Genomic DNA, 20,242 nt, shown 5'->3' on the forward strand with positions numbered 1-20,242 from the left:
CCAATATTTCCTGTTGATTGTGTTGCAGGAAAGAAAAGAGAAAAAATAAAATATTATAGATCTGTATGGCGAGGCTGCAACACCGTAATATTTGAACAACGATGGAGTGAGTATCGATGTCAGAGGGGCGGCACGGAGGCGCTGGCTGTAACAGGCGCCACAATAAAAGGAGATGAAAGGAAGGTCACGTGTTTTTGACTTTGGATTCTTTTCAATTGTAATTTTAGTGTGCTGGACACGTGGCTTCATTTGGTGCACCCGATTCATCAAACGAACCATGTTAACTAAAAGGTAGTATGCATATTACATGTTCATATTTATATTAACAATTTTGCTTCCCACACCCCTCAAATTACTTCCCACACCCCTCAATTTTTTTTAAACCCCAAAATACCGAAACTACCCTTCCCTCTATATTCACTTTAACCACTCATTTTCTATCTTCATCATCTTCATCTTCTTCATCTTCATTACCTACCAACTTCAATCTTCTTCAATATTCTTCAATCATTTTGATACATTTCATGTTCAATAATCTTTAATCATTTTGAACATCTTCATCATTTTCATCATCTTCATCATTATAGTGATTCAAATCAACTAGGTATGCATTTTGTTGTGTTTTAGAGCTGGTTATTTTTTTTTCAAATCTGGGTTTCGTACGTGAACTTAGTTCACGTACGTCTACGTGAAACCAATTCACGTACTTAATGAAATTAAGAAAATTCAGATTGTACGTGAATTAGGTTTACGTACACGTACGTGAATTAAGTTTGCGTACAACAATCGAGTTTTAAAATTGATGTTACCTACGTGAACTGAGTTCACGTATGTGTACGTGAACTCAGTTCACGTATCCCATACGTGAATTGAATTCAAGTAAACATACGTGAACTCAGTTCACGTAAATGATGAAATTTTGTAAAATCTAAGCCGTACGTGAACTAAGTTCACGTATGTGTACTTGAATTCAATTCACGTATGGGATACGTGAACTGAGTTCACGTACACATACGTGAACTGAGTTCACGTAGGTATCATCAATTTTAAAACTCCATTGTTGTACGCAAACTTAATTCACGTATGCGTACGTAAACCTAATTCACGTACAATCTGAATTTTCTTAATTTCATCAAGTACGTGAATTGGTTTCACGTAGACGTACGTGAACTTAGTTCACGTACGAAACCCAGATTTGAAAAAAAAATACCCAGCTCTAAAACACAGCAAAATACATACCTAGTTGATTTGAATCACTATAATGATGAAGATGATGAAAATGATGAAGATGTTCAAAATGAGAAAATGATGAAGATGTATCAAAGTGATTGAAGAATATTGAAGAAGATTGAAGTTGGTAGGTAATGAAGATGAAGAAGATGAAGATGATGAAGATAGAAAATGAGTGGTTAAAGTGAATATAGAGGGAAGGGTAGTTTGGGTATTTTGGAGTTTAAAAAAAATTGAGGGGTGTGGGAAGTAATTTGAGGGGTGTGGGAAGCAAAATTGAACTTAATATTGAAAACATCTTCCCACATTATTTACAGTCCATTTCAAAAATCATACAACTCGTGTTAATCACTACAACATAGTCTAATTCAAACACAACTGAAATAAAACTCTAAAGTTTAACTATTATGTATCAAAACTTACTACTCAAAATTCAATCCAAATAGTAGAACAAAAACCGACTCTATTATAAAAACCCCTTAATGAATTTATCTTTTGAATTACGAGTAATACCGCCACAAGTCGAACCATTAATCGAAGTTCCAAAAAAACCACCCACACTAACTTTATAGCGGTCACTCATGACCAAAAAACCTCAACTTTATGCTTAGAGGCACATTTTATACTCACACATAATTCATTGTTTGGTTCTATAGAATGTGCAGCAACGGAAGCTATCACTCTTGTAAATAATTTTCACATAATATTGATTATGGATAGCACTTACAAGACCTGTAGGTATCGAATGCCATTACTTGAGATTATTGGTGTTACATCTACTGAAATGGCATTTTGTGTGGGATTTGCATATCTACAGTCTGAGCGTGTTGATAACTTCACATGGGCACTACAAATGGTGAAAGAACAGATTACAAGTGGTGAAGTTGAAGTCATCGTTACTGATAGAGACCTTGCTTTGATGAACGCAGTTGAAAATGTTTTTCCAAAAGCAGTGAATTTATTATGCTTGTTTCATATATGCAAGAATGTCAAAGCCAAGTGCAAGATGACCGTGTTTTCAAAAAAGAAGCAAGTGCAAATAATGGAGGCATGGGAGGCTCTTATTTACAGTTATGATGAGGCTCAATACTACATGAAGTTGGCTATCTTTGAAGGAATTTGTAGTAGCTGTTCGATTTTTTATCATTATGTACACGAGCAGTGGTTAATTCCTCACAAGGAAAGGTTTGTTGAGGCGTGGACAAATAGAGTTATGCACTTTGGGAACACCACAACACAAAGGGTTGAGTCGGCACATTGGAGTTTGAAAAGGATATTACAAGATAGTATTGGTGATATATGCAGTGTTTGGGAAACCATCAATAGCATGATTGTATTACAACACAATGAGATAATAGCATCATTTGAAAAGAGCATCATTCAAAAGGTGCATCGTTATAGTAACAGATTATACGCGAATTTGCGTGGTGTTGTGTCAAAAAATGCAATTGATCACATTGCGGCAGAGTATGATCGCGTGAAGTATGTAGGTATTGATCAGACTGAGTGTCGTTGCACAATTAGGACAACACATGGTCTACCTTGTGCATGTGAAATAGCCAGGTATAGTATGATCCCACGTTCCATTCCATTAGACGCTATTCATGGTTGGTGGAGTAAATTAACTTTCCATGTTGATGCATCGAGTCAACCTTCAGAGTTATCTGTGAAACATGAAATAGATATCATAGTGAAAAAGTTTGAAGAACTTGATGTACCTGGCAAAATTTCACTTAAAGGTAAATTACGAGAGATCGCGTATCCATCGACTATGTCGATGTTTCCACCGGTTGCCAAGGTTAAAACAAAAGGTGCAAAAAAAGGCAAAAGTAAGGTATCAAAAAGAGATAAATCAACCAAGCGTGATCCATCTTGGTGGGAGTATGTGGATGCAAGTGTTCGATGTAGTGGTACAAATGCATGTAGCACTATAGATACCAGTAAAGTAGAAAAGCTAGCACCTCGACCATCAGTCCAAAAGCTCACACCTCGACCATCAATTAGCAAAGTTCAACAACCAAGAGTTCTCCTCTTCAAAGATTGGTTGCCAGTTGAAATTCATAAATTCATAGATGACATTATTGATGTCGGTGATGATGGTAATTGTGGATATCGTGCAGTTGCAGCTTTACTTGGAATGGGTGAGAACTGTTGGGCATTCATCCGTCAACAGTGTGTGATAGAGCTTCAAGAGTTCATGTCTCATTACGAGTTACTATTTGGTGGAGAAAATTATGTTCGACAACTTATACACAATGTGTATGTTGAGCAAGTTGCGTCGAAGGATAATTGGATGACACTTCCAGAAATGGGATATGTGATTGCTTCGAAGTTTAACGTGGTTGTCGTCGCATTATCACTTAACCAATCACAAACATATTTTCCACTTCGGAGTCCACCACCAACATCTATGTCAGATCATCGTGTGATTGTTATTGCATTTGTTAATAATTGTCATTTCGTACAGGTATTAATTGTGATATTAAATTGTTATTGATAATTCACTTTATAATTGTTATTGATTTATAATTGTTATGTAATTTAACAGGTTTACTTAAAGTCATATTCCCCTATACCACCAGCAAGTAATTTGTGGAAAAATTATTGCAATGAAGAAGCACGACAATGAGAATTTATTTACAGGGATCGCATGCAACATTGGTTGCAGATATTTCCAGAAACTATAAATGAAGTTATTGTAAACTGAATTGTTGAATTCAAATCTAATGAATATCCAAAATATTGTATGAATTCAAATAATATTGTATGAATTGTTGAAGTTGTAAACTGAATTATTTAATTAATATAGTCGAAATCCAAAATAGATATCCAATATATCCAAAATATCTGTAACCAAAATATCTGAAATCCAGAATAGATATCTAAAATACATATCCAAAATACATATCCAAAATAAATATCCTAAGTCTGTCTATGTCTCCTACGATATGGCACTACATGAGTCCAATCTCTACCACCACCCCTCTGAGATCGCAATATCAAAATTAATTCATTCACGAGTGCGATGCCATCAGGTAATACCAGCTGTCGACCAAGAAGCTCCTCTGCAATTTGTATTGCTCGACGCTGCATTAAAAAATACATTAATTAATTACATGACTATTTAATTTAATAAAGTTATAAATTAAATTTAAATGAATTTACCGTTGTTTCTTCTGAAGCATGATCATCATCGGCAGGTTCTGCAACCGAAGGTGCTACATAGACTGGTTCTCTACGAATGATATATGGATGAGAAATCCGACGAAACTAGTCCATGTACTCAATTGCACAGTCTGCAGGTCTGTGTACAACTGCCCCAGCGTCAACTACATGTACAGCGTATTGCGTAAACATGATGTCCATTTCCTCTGGTGTGGTCGTCTGGCCTACTATCTCCAAAGGTGAACCAGGGATGGTTTGGACATGTCCATATTGACGCAATACCATATCTAGCAAATGAGCATACATCTTGGGACCCCAGCGTATCCACCCTTTGAATAATGAAACAACCTCAAATGGTCGCTTCGTATGTCCTTAGGACAGACCTGTCAACCGGACCACCAGGATATCCGTCATCTGCTTCAGGTTGGGCCTCATCCGCTTGGAGCTCTTCAGCCTGGACCTCATCCGCTTGGACTTCTTCAGGTTGAGCCTCATCCGCTTGGGCCTCTTCTGCTTGCTACGTGATCTGAGTTCACGTACGTGAACTCCATCAGACTACGTTAACTGAGTTCACGTCTACCTACGTGATCTGAGTTCACGTACGTGAACTCCATCAGACTACGTTAACTGAGTTCACGTCTACCTACGTGATCTGAGTTCACGTACGTGAACTCCATCAGACTACGTTAACTGAGTTCACGTCTACCTACGTGATCTGAGTTCACGTACGTGAACTCCATCAGACTACGTTAACTGAGTTCACGTCTACCTACGTGATCTGAGTTCACGTACGTGAACTCCATCAGCCTACGTGAACTCCCCTACGTGATCTGAGTTCACGTACTTCATTTCACTTCACGTAATTGAACTTTCAAAACCCAGAAAATCAAACCCAGAATCATTGCTGAACGTTCAAAACCCATTCATGAAAATTGAAAACCCAGAAAATCAAACCCAGGAAACGAAAACGAAAACACTTACTTGATTGAAGAGATGCTTGAAGTGATTGAAGATGGTGTTGAAGATTATTGAAGATTGATTGATTACTTGATTCAAGAAAGTGGATGATTGAAGATGAAGGATGAAGGTATTAGGTTTAGGGTAATGAAGATGAAGATGAAGGTTTTAGGTTATAGAAGATGAAGATGATGAAGTTAGAAGATGAGTAGTTAAAGTGAATATAGAGGGAAGGGTAGTTTGAGTATTTTGGATTTTAAAAAAAATTAAGAGGTGTGGGAAGTAATTTGAGGGGTGTGGGAAACAAAATTGTTATATTAATCATAAGTATTAATTTGAAGAACAAAGCTAAATCAGAGAGAGAATATTGCATGATGCAACTCCAAGACACGCCATCCGCTCTTGGATTTCACATGCCAGCTGAGTGGGAACCCCACTCGCAGTGTTGGATGGGTTGGCCAGTAAGTACACTTCATGCATACTCCCTTCTCCTCTCACTTCTTCTTGTTAATTTTATGACAATCAAGTTTTATGTTGTTGCGTGATAGGAACGCGCAGACAATTGGCGTGACGGTGCTGTTCACGGTCAACGAGTATTTGCCAGCGTGGCATCTGCGATCTCCAGATTTGAGAGAGTAACCGTTTGTGCTAGTTCCGCTCAGGTAGGTTAAACTTGTTAACATTTTCATTCTCATTACTGTGCTCTAATATTTTGTTTCTGTGAATTAGTGGGAGATTGCGCGGACCCAGCTACCAGATCATGTCAGAGTTCTCGAGATCAGTGCTAACGATTCGTGGTTTCGTGACATTGGACCCACCGTGAGTTTCTTTCTCTCCTATTGACGGTGTGAGTTTGCAATAAAAAAAATTGATTTTAAATGAATTTATTTTGTAAAATTGAATTTTAGATAAAAATTACTTAGATGTTAAATAATTTGTGTTTGAATGAACGTGTTTATGTAAAATTGAGTTGATGTAAAAATAATGTCTAGACTAAAAAACCATGAATTTTAGTTTAAGTTAGAATCAATTCTAGAGGCAAAATTAACTCTACTCGATAACATCAAACCATATCAAAATCAATTTGATAATACTTCTAGAATTAATTTTAGTTGCTGCTTCAATAGTGGAACCAAACTTATACTAAATTTAGAGGAATAATGACGTGTCATCTTGATTTTGCCGGAAACTATACTTTGGAGGTTCAAAATATGAATGCATGTTGAGGTTTTTATTATTAAGGAGGTTGTCTCAGTTTTTATTGTTTGCTTTGTTTAACAGTTTGTTGTGAGAAGAGAAACATTGAAATCTGATGATGCTGCGGATAAAATTGCGGGTATTGACTGGAGTTTTAATAGTTGGGGAGGTGAGCATCAAGTGTTTTGATATTCAGATCTTTAAGGATGTGCAATTTGAGGAATGATTAAAGAAACCAATGTGATTCATTGAATTGATTAGTTTGTTTAATTGTTGGTTCTTCAACTTATGGAATTTTATCTGTACAATGTTTAGGTGTAGAAGATGGATGTTATAGTGATTGGAGTCTTGATACCCATGTAGCTAAGAAGGTTAGGGCTGATTCAATATTTCATTTGTTGACTTGTGTTCTAGCTGTGTTAGTTACTTACCTGACTGTGTTAACACGGTATGTTTGCTAGATTTTGGAAGTTGAGAGGATTCCTAGATTTTCACATTCCATGGTGCTTGAAGGCGGAAGCATCCATGTGGACGGAGAAGGTAAGGGTTAATGCAGTGATTTGATGACATGCTAGTTATCCTTTCCAGCTCTTATGATTAAATATCACTGTCCAGCTAAATGTAGTTTTAGTGCCACTTTAGTCATGAATGAGGATAAGTTGCAGTTAGGCCAGATGAATTTTTATTGTTTATATTCATGAAAGCGGTTACTCTGTTGTGTTCATCTCAATCTGTCCCGAGATCAGATCTTAAATACTTAGATTTACCGCTCTAAACCTCTATGTTTTTCTGTTTACTTCAGCAATTTTTTCTTCCTTCAGGAACATGTCTTACCACCGAAGAGTGTCTGTTGAACAAGAATAGGAATCCTTATTTGAGCAAGAACCAAATCGAGGATGAACTTAAGGCATATCTTCAAGTCAGGAAGGTTATATGGTTGCCTCGTGGATTATATGGTACTTAAATTTGATACCGATCTTTTAGAGTTAGAGTCTTCCTATGAATTGATAGTATTTTGCCCACGATGTTTAATATGGGATTCTTTAAAAAAAAAATTGTGTGCCGTGGACCATTTATCATGATTTTATAGATTTATTTTGGTAAAGAAGATTTCTATATATGAGAAAATACCTTAATTCAACACAAAACCAATGGAATAATGGACCAATGCAGGATGCAGCTTAGAATCTAAGATATATAACAAGTCGTACAACCATTTCATGGTACTTATCATCATCATCAAGTATGATAAGTGAAATCTGCATGTTCTCTTGTGTTGAATCCACTTTCTATAAAGAGAGTAACTTCTGTGTTTTTGACTAGCTATCACCGTGTACATAAAAAGGTTCTGGATCTTTCTCAATTAATCCATATAGATTATGCTAGGTTCTCAATTTATAAATGCAACAATAAGAATTAATGAGAGATTAATCAATAGCTGATGATACTGTATTTTATTGATGATAAAGGGAAATTGAGCAAAGGAAACAAGTCTTCCTTTTACTCCTGGGAGCTATGCTCACTCAAATCAGAGAGAATCTTCCCCCTGCTCATAATTAACAGAATTTGTTATCTTCTCTCCTTACCAACCTCTCCCCGATATACGGGATGGGGCTCATGCTTTTCCCCCTCACCTGCCAACTCACCTTTCTTAGATTTTCTATCGTACACTCTCCATACCTTAGGTGCACTATGTGTACCACTTGACACGTCATCAATTCCGTCTTTGTCCCCATCAGGTTATCATGGAAGTATTTGCTGCATTTTAGAGTGAAACAACGTAAAGTATAATTCAAACATTTCTTTCTGCCTTTCTTAATACAAAATTTGGGAAGTCTCTTGGCACTAATAATAACAAATTTGGCCTCAAACGATTATATTTGCTAGTTTTCTACACGATGAAACAGGACGCTGGTAGTGTTTTTATTTTGTTATGATGTCCGTACAACTTTTTCTTTTGGGATCCTTATGTTGATTTTACTAACTTCATTACAATACTTATTTATTCACACATAAACCCCAACCTAGGTAGCAGATTTTAAGAGCAGAGATCTATCTTCATTGTTGAAAATGATTGCCAACTCCACACATTTAAAGAACTCCCCTTGTTGGTATTAGGCCCTTCCACATAATCTAAAATAATTGTAATATATGTTTTAGGTTCAGAGTGGTATTTAGATTCTATATGTTCTCTATGCTGTTATTAAGAAGTATGTTGTTTTATACAGGAGATGATGATACAAATGGTCATATTGATAACATGTGCTGTTTTGTGAGGCCTGGAGTGGTTCTGCTGTCTTGGACTGATGATGAAACTGATCCTCAGTATGAAAGATCTGTAGAAGCATATTCTTTGCTTTCAAGTGTAACTGATGCTAAAGGTAGAAAATTGGAAGTCATTAAACTCCATGTTCCCAGTCCACTATATATGACGGAGAAAGAGGCTGCTGGGGTTTTCCAGGTAAACATCTAAATGTTGGTTTCTTTCTTTTTCCAATTAAATTTTTCTTAATGATTGAAAATAAAATAAAATAAAAGAAGAAGTAATTTTCAAAAAAAGGAACCCGATTACCATTGGAATATATCTTTGTTGCTGCATTGTCATTAGTTGTTGAAGTATAAGATGTCATATTTGAGGTTGTTCTTTTCTTTGTAGTTTGTAGCCAGATGATTTCATAATTTTCAAATCGTAGGCTTGCATTTTGGTTAATACCAAGTTGAACTGTTGGTTGTGAAAATGGCGTGAAGCATATCATAGGGATAGATACCACATGGAAATCTATACGGGTAGACCTAAGAATTTTTCGATGTACATATGGAAGGATTCATATGAAGAGTCTGAACATCTATTTTGGTTGGCTTTCAATTAATAGTTGTGTTTCTCGAGTATTGGGGGTAAACTGTAGTGTTTCTTTAATGAGTCTTTGGTTATATGGAAAGCTCAAAGGCCTAGTGGCAACCCTATGATTACATCTTTAACATAATTTGATAATTAGGTCAATGAATTTCATTTTCAAATCAAGAATGAATGAGGAAGTTTTGTTTTCAATAGGATTCAATATCAAGAAGAGCTAATTGCTAGTACATGATCTATTGCACATACTACTCAGATTTAGTGCATCCTCTCATTGTTTTGCTTTCGACTAATTTAAATTTTAACACTACAAAAGGAATCATAAATTGCATGTAGATTCTATTTAGATCTTGAACCTATGTACTTTGGGTAATTTATGCTGGCCACTACAATCTTTGGAATGTAAATAGTAAGCAGTCAGCTAATTAGTTAATCCATAGGTTTTGGATGAAGATTTCAAGCTTCAGTTTGTGCTTTCAAAAAACAAAACAAGAGCAAATCAAATATTGTCAATTGTAATCAAGTAGATTTTAAATTATGATATTCTAATAATGGCTATCCTACAACTCATTGTATGAAAAATGATATGCTGAACTTGGAGCAAGATTGATACCTGGCATGGTTAAGAATGAACATTACTGTTTATTACACTTCTGATTGAATTGATAAATTATACATGCAACCACACAAAATAAACCTCTATGGGATGCTTTGGTGTAATTCTATATTTGTCAGGCTGATGAGGCCAAGCCAAGACTTCCCGGTACTAGGCTTGCTGCTTCCTATGTGAACTTTTACATAGCAAATGGTGCTATTATTGCTCCACAATTTGGAGATAAAAAGTGGGATGATGAAGCTATCCAAGTTCTGTCTAAGGCCTTCCCTCAGCATGAAGTAAGTAAAATTGATTGTTAAAATACTTTCTTTCAGTTGAAGAATTGTTCTGCAATATGGTAATCTTTCAAAGACATGTACTGTTGCACTAACTACTGCAGTTAATTAGTATAGATCAAGGAATATTTCTGAATGAGTTATATTTGTGAGTGATGAGATTTGCAGCCAAAGATATGTGGCTCAAACCATTATCGTTGTTCTAAAGATAGCTTAGAGCTAATGCCATCCATCATCATGATATGTTTTGCATTGATTCTTTATAAAAACTAACTCTGTTTCTCATTCAACCAATCATCATGAATAACTGATGCATCAGACATTGAATAGTTTTCCATGAAAACTGGCAAATGTATATCCATCCTTTGGCAGAGCTGCAAAGCTAATCGTCACATTATAGTATTATTTTGTATCTTTACTCTAGTATTTCACTAGTCGTTTATGAACTGTAACATTTAGGTCTCATTTTTGTGAGTTGTTTTGGATAGTGAATGACATTTTATACTTTTGCTGGTTCCTAGGTTGTGGCAATTGAAGATTCCAGGGAGATTGTTTTGTCAGGTGGAAATATACATTGCATTACTCAGCAACAACCAGCCATTTAGATATACTCTCTCAACATACGTTGATATTTGCTGTATTGGATAATAATCCCTTTCGAGCAGGGATGCATTGAAGTGTCTGCAAATAGATGAAAAACCATTGAAAATAAAACATAATTTATGTTTTAAATTATGAAAACGCGGTTTATTCTGATGATTGATTGAATAGTGTGTAAATACTAAATATTGAAGCCCAGCTAGTTTATCTTTTCTTTTCGGGTCAACTGAATACTATCATTTCCATTTGTCAGACCGAGTCTACCATTGCCGGATCCCGAACTTTGTAAAACTACCTCACGTTTTCTGTTCAATGAACTCCCAGTCAATTTTCAGATTGTATATATGCACTACGTAAATTGATTTTTTTTCTTCTGTTTTTCACAAAGCCATCAAGGGTTGAAAGTGTGAGAAAACTATAACCAATGACTAATACACGACTGCATGAAGCATTGACGGTTAGAGCCGTCAAAAAAGCCCCCAACTACAAGGCCCCTTTACTTTTTTTGTTTTATTATTAGGCCCCCTATCAAAATAATCTTTTAAGGGGCCCTTAATTTAGGCCCATTATTTAATGGGGCCTAAGGGAGGGGGCTCTAAGGGCCCATAAGTCCCCAATATTTTGTTAATTTTAAAATTTTTTTCTTGAAAAAAAAATTTATTAAAAAGAAAGTGAAAATTTTTTATCGAAAAAAAAAATCAGAAACTTTTTGTCGAAAAAAAATGGGAAATTTTTTATCGAAAAAAAATCGAACATTTTTTATCCCAAAAAAAGTCGCACATTTTTTATCGAAAAAAATCGGAAATTTTTTATCGAAAAAAAATCAGACATTTTTTATCGAAAAAAAATCAGAAACTTCTTATCGAAAAAAATCAAAAAAATTTTATCGAAAAAAGTCAGAAATTTTTTATCGAAAGAAAATCAGAAATTTTTATTGAAAAAAATCAAACATTTTTTGTCGAAAAAAATCAGAAAATTTTATAGAAAAAAAAAATTATCGGTAAAAAAATTGAAAAACTTTATTTCTCAAAAAAGAAAATTGATTTTTTTTTTTAAAAAGTGGACTTAGGGGCCTCCTAAGCCCACAAATTTTTAGGGGGCTTTTAATTTAGGGGCCTTGTTTTTGGGGGCCTTTTAAATTATTAATTTTTTTGGCCCCTTCAAAATGTGAGCTGAGGCCAATAATTAGGGGGCTTGTTAAATTGACAGCTCTATTGACGGTAGTCAATCCAAGTCCAAAGTATAGAACCTTGGATGAATTGAACGGTCAGAAGAGTGTGCAAATCAATCTTAGATTAAAATTAAAAAAATATTCCCTCCCAATTTTTAATGGGTTTTGGAGGACAGGCTAAAAAAACAGTCGGTTTTTTCTCTCTTTTAATATTTTTAAAAACCTCCAAATTATATTTAGATTGGTTAATATCTTTTGCGATTATTGATAGAGAAGAAACTGCTAAAAAAAAAAAAAAACACTTAATACGGACCAACTTGATGTCCCATACTCCCAACCCAACTTATATTGCTGCCCTAGTCAAAATTGGGGAATTTATTTTCTGAACTCTTGTTGTAATTCATACCCCACTTTTTATGTACGACTTTGGACCTTGATATTGGGTAAAATTGAAGTAAGTTGGCCCGAGACCATTAAATGAAGATGCATAAAAATCAACAAAATGAGTGATTAATGATGAATTAAAGCTGGAACGTGAATCAACCCATGAAAAAAGAAGAGCGCCCAAAAATAAACAATAAACAATAAACAAATATATAAAACACAGGTGTTTGGTTGAAAATCGAGTGATCCAAGAAAGGAGCTCGTCCCGTAATAAACAAACAAGTTAAAAGGAGGAAGGATTTATTGTGAGATATCTGAGATTCAATCAGAATTCACAACCCACCGACGTGAAATCAGGTCTTCGAAAATCATCTTTTGGACACCTGATTTCAGTTCCTCTTTTTTTTTCTCAACTTATAACACTACGCAACAATTTCCTTATTCATTATTCATTCATTCATTCATTCATTATTAATACAACACAGGGAGGGATAGAGAGAGGAAGAAATGGGTTGCTCGTTCTCTGGTTTAAATGCATTATACACCTCTGTGAACGGAGGAGGTGATGTTTGGATCAACGAAAACCGTTTCCGAATCTTGAGACAGCTCGGAGAAGGTGGCTTCGCTTACGTTTACCTCGTTAAGGAGCTTCCCAATGAATCTGCTACCGGCGGTCTTGCTAATAAAATCAAAGACTCCTCTCATATCTCCGGTTCGATTCGATTCGATTCATTTTTTATTTAATTTTGCAAATCAGTGATATTAGGTTGTATTAAAGCCTGATCTATGCGATTCTCTTGCTTTTTTTTACTCGATCTGTGATGGCATTGAAATTAACATACGTTTGCTTTTCCGATCTGTTAAAGTCAATGTTTAATTGGTGTTTGTTGTTTTTTTTAATTTTCGGTTAATGATAGATACCGATTCCAGGTGTTGAAGTATGTGGCTTCTTCGTTGATATTTTTGACTCAGTTTTGTTGTTGTGTTGTATGGCATGTTCTTGTTTTTGTGCCTTATGCTGAAGTAAATTTCTAATTAGATGACATGAAATGTAATGAAACTAAACGAAATGAAATTTTGTTCTGCTCTTGTTGCATTTGAGAATAAGAGGATCTATCTTATTGATTGTTATATCGTGCCTGACCTTAATTTTGATAACCAGTAGTGAAGAAAGTTCCATGTCGTTGTAGAAAGTTCCATGAATAGGTAGCAATGATTCAGTGGAGCTGTGTGCGTGTTTTGGTGAGCATTTAACATATGTGATTTTGAATGAAATTGATTTTATATGATAAATTTTGTAAAATGAGTTTGAAGTCAAGTGATTTTATGTTTGAATGTTCTTACTCTGAAATCTTGTTTGATGTAAAACTTGGTGTAAACTTTTCAATTCAATGCAAAAGCTAGAAGCAAGTACAATAACCGAATGCACTCATTAATATATCAACTGTGCTGTCTCGTATCTGCAGATGATGGATCTTATGCTATGAAAAAGGTCCTTATTCAGAACAGTGAGCAGCTGGAGTTGGTTAGAGAGGAGATCCGCGTCTCTTCACTGTTTAGTCACCCCAATCTCCTCCCGCTTCTTGATCATGCAATAATTTCTGTTAAGGTGAAGTAGTAATTGCAAGCAACACTTGCTCCATTCCTTGTTGTATCACAGCTTGGCATGTTCTTTTGATTTTATGTTTATGTAGAACATGTTTCTTTTGTTGGCAGCCTACTCCAGAAACATCTTGGAGCCATGAAGCATACTTGTTATTTCCAGTTCATTTGGATGGAACATTGCTAGACAATGCCAAAACAATGAAAGCCAAGAAGGAACACTATACTACCTCAGATGTTCTTCAAATATTTCGGCAGGTAAAAAGAACCATATTCATTAGCATTTTACTTATAATAACTTTTTTAATCAGGGGAGGCAAACCAGGGACCTGAAGCATCACTCTTGCAATTCAACATTTATTATATTTTGTTTGACATATATTATAGCCATTCGTGATTAGTATTATGCCATCGATTCATGTGACATGGGTTATTTTTGCCATGAAAATTATATTGTTGAAGAATAATGGATTTCTCTGGTCTGCTTATTTCATCTTTGAGCTTCTATGTTCTTGTTGATATTTTAGTTTTCCCATTATTTTAGAGTGACAGAAATTGTTTTGTTATAACTTGTAAGACCCGTTTAACCCTGTAAAGTCAACTCAACAGCTTTGTGCAGGACTTAAGCACATGCACAGTTTAGATCCTCCATATGCACACAATGATGTCAAACCTGGTAATGTTCTCATAACACACAGAAAAGAACAACCACCACTCGCCATACTGATGGATTTTGGTAGTGCTCGTCCTGCAAGGAAGCAGATTAGCTCCAGATCAGAGGCACTCCAGTTGCAGGTGATACTTTATTCCCATGCTTTATAATGTTGATGTAAATAAAAATTATGTACTGCTTTAATGTTTTACCTTAAGAATTAGAACTTCCACTTCTTGCTGAACTGGTTTCTATAACACATCACAGAATATGTGGTGCTAATTAATACAGCACATTTTGCGATGTCTTATGATTCTTTTGCTCCATTTGTATCATCAGGCTGGTAATGGATTTTGTATTTCTTATTGGACATTAATTGACTGGTTCTATAATCCATTTAAACTAAATTTCTTCGCTTGGGATTTCATTTTGGCATTACTAGTTCTTCTAGTACTTTTCTGTTTTGTGTGGGTTTTAGAAATATGAAAGAGAAAAACTTTTTTTCAGTCATCTAGCTTGGATTTTCTGACCTGGTGTTTGCTACTTGTCTTCCGATGTAGGAATGGGCATCTGAACATTGCTCTGCTCCTTTCCGAGCCCCTGAGCTGTGGGATTGCCCAAGCCATGCTGATATAGATGAGAGGACTGACGTTTGGTCACTAGGATGCACATTATATGCAATAATGTGAGGATTAATCTTTCTTTTTATTAAGTTAATTTAATGTTTGCATATTTTACTAACTGTGCCTTTGTAAAACATAATAGACATATTTTGGTCCTAAGATGTGCAAAGCATTTTATCTGAACCCTTGTGTACATATAGATCCTACAAATTAACCGACGGATTGAAATTTTTTTGACTAACATTGTACATAGCAACTATTAAAGCTACTTTGTCATCATCCCCTGCCACTGTTGTTTTTCATATATTTGGCTATATGTTGTTGATGTGTGTGTGTCTGTTTGTTTTTACAGTTTAGAAACAACATTTGGAGAATTTATTTTTTATTTGTTTATTAAGTGTAACCTATAAAAGAAGAGAAAAGAAGGGAAAGTGGGGGAATAAGGTTTTTTTTGTCCTGACCAATGAGATGCCAAGAGCGCTGAGCTCTAATGAGGGGCAAGTGACCAATTGATCATTAGGTTTAATAGAAAGTTCTTCTTAAGAGCCAGAGTTACTATTTCATAATTGTGAAATATTTGTGTGATAAAAGTTATGATAAATAATAAATCACATTAATACAAAATAAAAACATACTGATGCTCATGCTATTAGTATTAGATCACCAGCATAGATTATTGATTTGGAGCAATGCTCATGTCAAAACTTCTATGCTAATCATTATAGTCAATTTGAAAGAAAATCCAATAGCTGTGCTTAGAAGTTTGACTGTGTTGTCTTGACTCAGGAGGTTGTTACCTTGGCATTATCATTTGATTTGGCACTCAACAAAAATCCAATGTTTGAGCTGTGCTTTTTTTTCGACACCTACAGCTGTGCTAATCAAATGACTCTTGTCTGAAACTTTTTATTTGGTGTTAGAAATATATATTGGCAGCTTTTAGTACACATGTTTAATTGTTTATTATTTTACGTGCTGAAATTTTCAGGTATGGGGTATCTCCGTTTGAATATGCACTTGGAGAGTCTGGTGGAAGCCTGCAATTGGCTATTGTAAACGCTCAGGTCAAATGGCCAGCTGGACTTAAACCTTCATATCCAGAAGCTCTTCATCAGTTTGTTTCATGGATGCTTCAGCCTCAAGCTGCTATGAGGCCCCGGATAGACGATATCATCATCCATGTTGATAAGCTGGTTGCAAAGTTCTCTCAATGAGTTTATGTAGGGAACAGTGTGGCATGGTCGCACTTTGCAGCCGTTAAAAAAACATGTGTAACTGCATTTATTGATGGATCTAGAAGCAGCAATAGTTCATCGACCCACAGAGTTAACCGTATCTGTATCTTTTTCGATTTTGGTGTTAGTCTAGATAGTTGGGTGTTGGGATTATTAAAAGATGGTTTGTTATTTTCACATAATTTTGTCTCTTGTAATTTATGAAATGGCCGATCTCCCTGTGTCTTCAGAATTTATGCGCATATAAATGGGATATAATTATTTATTCAAATGTTCTTCGTTCTTATTTCAATCCCCTAGCAATTGCCCCTATATGTTCATTGAGCATGTATTTGATCAGCAATACTGCATTATCATAGCTCCTCATGTTGGTCACAGACAGGCAAGTAATAATTGAAGAATATCTTGGTTCTCAATGTTACGGAGTTCATAATATAAGTGGATCCCTCTATCGCTAAGATCAGATATCCCATATATTTATATCAATCTCAACTTTCATCATATCGTCTTCAACCCCCTTTTCTGGCAGAACTGAGTATGCGTTCAATCTTGTGTAGTCTCTACATAGTATGAACAAATAAATTAGCTAGGAAATGTTCGTGTAATCGGTTTCTCCCACATACACACTTCACCACCCTCATACTCCAACTGGCCACTATAATGTCTTTTGAACCTTCCTCTGGTGCAAAACCAGAATGATTTCAAATGTCGTCCAGAAAATACAAATTCTAACAATAATAATATTTTTGAAAATTTTAAACTCCACAAACCCCTGTTTGAACTTAAAATTAGATACAGACAAAACATTGAACATGCAGAAATAGCATGCATCCCATTACAACATAAACGTAAACAAACACAACAAATGTAACTATAAGTAGTTTTGGACTAGTGTAAGTGACGATAAGTAGTTTAGGAGATTTATTTTTTTGTTATGTTAATTTTAAGGATTAACTATACATTAGCAATCCAATATCATGGTTTACTACTACTAATAATAATAATAATTACGGTTCTTACAACCCTTTGCTATGCTTAAGATTCTGAATATCCCCTTGAGGTATATGAAATGTTCAATTCAATGTCTCTTGGGGCGTTCTAAAGCATACATACAAGTATATAACAATGTATTTATTCTTTTAACATGAATTATTTTTTTCTTTACTTTTAAATTAAATTTTGACAAAGTCGTTTCAGAAGTTTGTAACATACTTAAATAAACTAACATTTTATATACTTTAAAAATAATAACTAAATACACAGCCTTTGAAGAACATAAAAAGATCTTTGAACCCTGTTTCTTAAAATCAAACAAATAATAGAACTACCTATAAGAAGAATGCAATCAAACCATACCAATTATACTAAGAACAAAAAATAAAATCTAAGTAGCTTCGCTGAGTGAAATATCTATATCTATATATATGAATCAGGGATCAGTTAACCATGGATCATTTCAGTGGAATTGGAACTCTTCAGTGTCATTTCTCTATGGTGGCCTAGCACCAATTTTCATAGTTATTGGGATAGCATTGCTCACGGTGGCTTGTTCTCGATGTCTTAGGCCCCAAACGAATCTATCATCGACGACAAGTCGTGAATCGAACACATCCAGAAGGGAAACAATCAATGAAGTTGATCATGAACCTAATATTTTGGTGATTGTAGCTGGAGAAGATCATCCAACTCATATGGCTAAGCCCCTCTCTTTGAGTTAAACATTATTTGTAACACCAAACTATGCATATAATAATTGTCTCTTTCATATGTAGTTGCATTGTTTCTGTTATAGTGAATTTGTATAAAAATAGGTGCATTGCATATATATTTCATTCATTCTTATGATTTATATACACCTATATAATATGATTCTTCATAGAACTGCTAATCATGTAGATAATATATATATGTAGACCCTTGTTACATTAGCGATTCAATCTTTTTTATTTTTTGACAAATTACATTAGCGAAATTATCTTAAATTAGTTTGTTTCCGATTAATCAAAATGTTTAAATGAAGATGATAAAACTGACATTTGAATATGTTCGTGAGGAATCATTTTGGAATTCGCCGACTAAAAATAATCTAGCTATGCGTGATATATTGGTGGATCAAAAGTCTTTTATGTTTAGGATGTGAAAAAGATTAATAGTCACAACATTTATTTTTTGAATGTAATTTCTTCGGATGAATTTGATGTTAAATTTAGCTTGGTTGAATATCCAAAATGCATTATTGAATTGTGCATCAAATCACATTATTCAATTTCAAGGTTTTTCTTTAGCTCAATAAAAGCTCGTCAAAGCTTACAAGTTATTTGGACCGCGTATATCTGGATCAAGTTGAAAGAGTGCAATGGTTGCGTATTTAATCAAGTTGTGATGAACGTTTCTCATATGGTGGAACATATCAAATTCATGGAAGTGGCTTAAATTTAAAGTTAAAGGGGCTGCTTATGACATTAATCATTGGTGGAAAAATCTTATTGTATGTTCGGATTTGAATGACATTATTGATACATTTTCTGTTGCAATTTTGGAATAGCTAAAATCAATTTTGAAGATGTAGAATTAATTCTAATATGTTTGGATGCTATTGAACTTAATTGATTTTGTCTTTAAAATTTGTTATAATTTGAAGTTATGATTTGTAATTTATAATTCTAATTTTTACATTAAAAATTAATTGTCAACTCACTTTTGTATTAAAATATTCAAACATAAATCGTTTTAAATTAACTCGTTTTTAATTAAAATCAATTTTAGTTATTTGTAGAGTTAAAGTTAAAGATAATTATGACTTGTACAGTGGTCATTGAGATGCTCTAACTTTTTTGGATGTATTTCTCTTGGTTTGGTTGTTGGAACATTTTGTTTTTTGAATAATTTTATTTTAAAATAATTTACTATTTTAGTCCTTAAAAATGTAAAACAATGTTTCATCGTTCTCTAACTCAATCAAATACTTAAATTAAATCTTACATTCATTCAATATATCTTGAAAAAATACACGTGGATCGCGATTAGCACACTTCTGTAATATACTACCCTGTTCCTCAAATCTCAGAAGCAAATGTCCAAACAACAGTAGCAACACCATCCAGCACAACTGCAAAGATAAATAATTACATGATTATTTCTTTAAATCCTAGTTCAACCAGCAAAAATATATATGATTGAATATTATGTCTCGGATACAAATTTGAGATATGTGTTAATTTTTAATAGTATTTATCATCTCATCTACGGACAAAAAAATAATAAAAGATAAAAAAAGAAATAAATTCATATTACCATCCTCTCCAGAAACCTGATCCTTTGAGTTTAGTTTGTGTGCAGCTAGGAGGAACCTTGTGAGTAATAGATGCAGGAGGTGGTGGAATTGGATATGGACCCGCTGCACTGTCTTTTGATACATCATCATCATATGCTATAGCAGAATTCCAAACTGCAATAACAAATAGTATTATAGTACAACATTGGAATTAATAAGAGCACTTTTTAATTAACTATATATGATTAAAACACTCAATTTTTTTGAGTTTCTCTATGATCAGTTTTCGTCATGGTGGAAAAAGAATATAAAATTGTTAAAATTAGGGCATGATACCTTGAGGCTGGTTTTGATCATTGTGACTCATACCTGAAGAATTAATGCTGTACAATTTTTGAACTATATAA

At 34.4% G+C, this 20,242-nt stretch overlaps 4 protein-coding genes across 5 annotated transcripts; 3 read left to right on the forward strand and 1 right to left on the reverse strand.

The window, feature by feature from the left end:
• Positions 1-1,944: 1,944 nt before the first annotated feature.
• On the forward strand, positions 1,945-4,011 carry LOC113787656 (uncharacterized). The gene is made up of 2 exons (XM_027336608.2): positions 1,945-3,697; positions 3,779-4,011. The coding sequence occupies exons 1-2, from the start codon at positions 1,976-1,978 to the stop codon at positions 3,857-3,859; spliced, it is 1,803 nt and encodes a 600-aa protein (XP_027192409.2). The 5' UTR covers positions 1,945-1,975; the 3' UTR covers positions 3,860-4,011.
• Positions 4,012-5,654: 1,643 nt separating this feature from the next.
• On the forward strand, positions 5,655-11,120 carry LOC101501641 (agmatine deiminase). Its single transcript, XM_004508578.4, has 10 exons — positions 5,655-5,813; positions 5,901-6,014; positions 6,082-6,171; positions 6,634-6,718; positions 6,865-6,920; positions 7,011-7,089; positions 7,371-7,505; positions 8,778-9,010; positions 10,139-10,297; positions 10,816-11,120. The coding sequence occupies exons 1-10, from the start codon at positions 5,724-5,726 to the stop codon at positions 10,897-10,899; spliced, it is 1,125 nt and encodes a 374-aa protein (XP_004508635.1). The 5' UTR covers positions 5,655-5,723; the 3' UTR covers positions 10,900-11,120.
• Positions 11,121-12,573: 1,453 nt separating this feature from the next.
• Positions 12,574-16,853, forward strand: LOC101502283 (uncharacterized). 2 transcript variants are annotated; one of them, XM_004508581.4, is made up of 7 exons: positions 12,584-12,806; positions 12,935-13,161; positions 13,916-14,058; positions 14,166-14,309; positions 14,661-14,846; positions 15,264-15,388; positions 16,315-16,853. In XM_004508581.4, exons 2-7 carry the CDS (start codon positions 12,957-12,959, stop codon positions 16,538-16,540), a joined length of 1,029 nt encoding a protein of 342 aa, XP_004508638.1. In that variant the 5' UTR covers positions 12,584-12,806; positions 12,935-12,956; the 3' UTR covers positions 16,541-16,853. The 2 variants fall into 2 exon arrangements, with proteins under 2 accessions (XP_004508637.1, XP_004508638.1); XM_004508580.4 differs by having other exon boundaries at positions 12,574-13,161.
• Positions 16,854-19,524: 2,671 nt separating this feature from the next.
• LOC140918953 (protein CYSTEINE-RICH TRANSMEMBRANE MODULE 9-like) lies at positions 19,525-20,242 on the reverse strand. Its single transcript, XM_073364033.1, has 3 exons — positions 20,172-20,242; positions 19,856-20,009; positions 19,525-19,670 (listed from the first exon to the last, which is right to left on the reverse strand). Exons 1-3 carry the CDS (start codon positions 20,200-20,202, stop codon positions 19,625-19,627), a joined length of 231 nt encoding a protein of 76 aa, XP_073220134.1. The 5' UTR covers positions 20,203-20,242; the 3' UTR covers positions 19,525-19,624.

Source organism: Cicer arietinum, chromosome 7, assembly GCF_000331145.2.
Source record: "Cicer arietinum cultivar CDC Frontier isolate Library 1 chromosome 7, Cicar.CDCFrontier_v2.0, whole genome shotgun sequence".
NCBI classification, from domain to species: Eukaryota; Viridiplantae; Streptophyta; class Magnoliopsida; order Fabales; family Fabaceae; genus Cicer; species Cicer arietinum.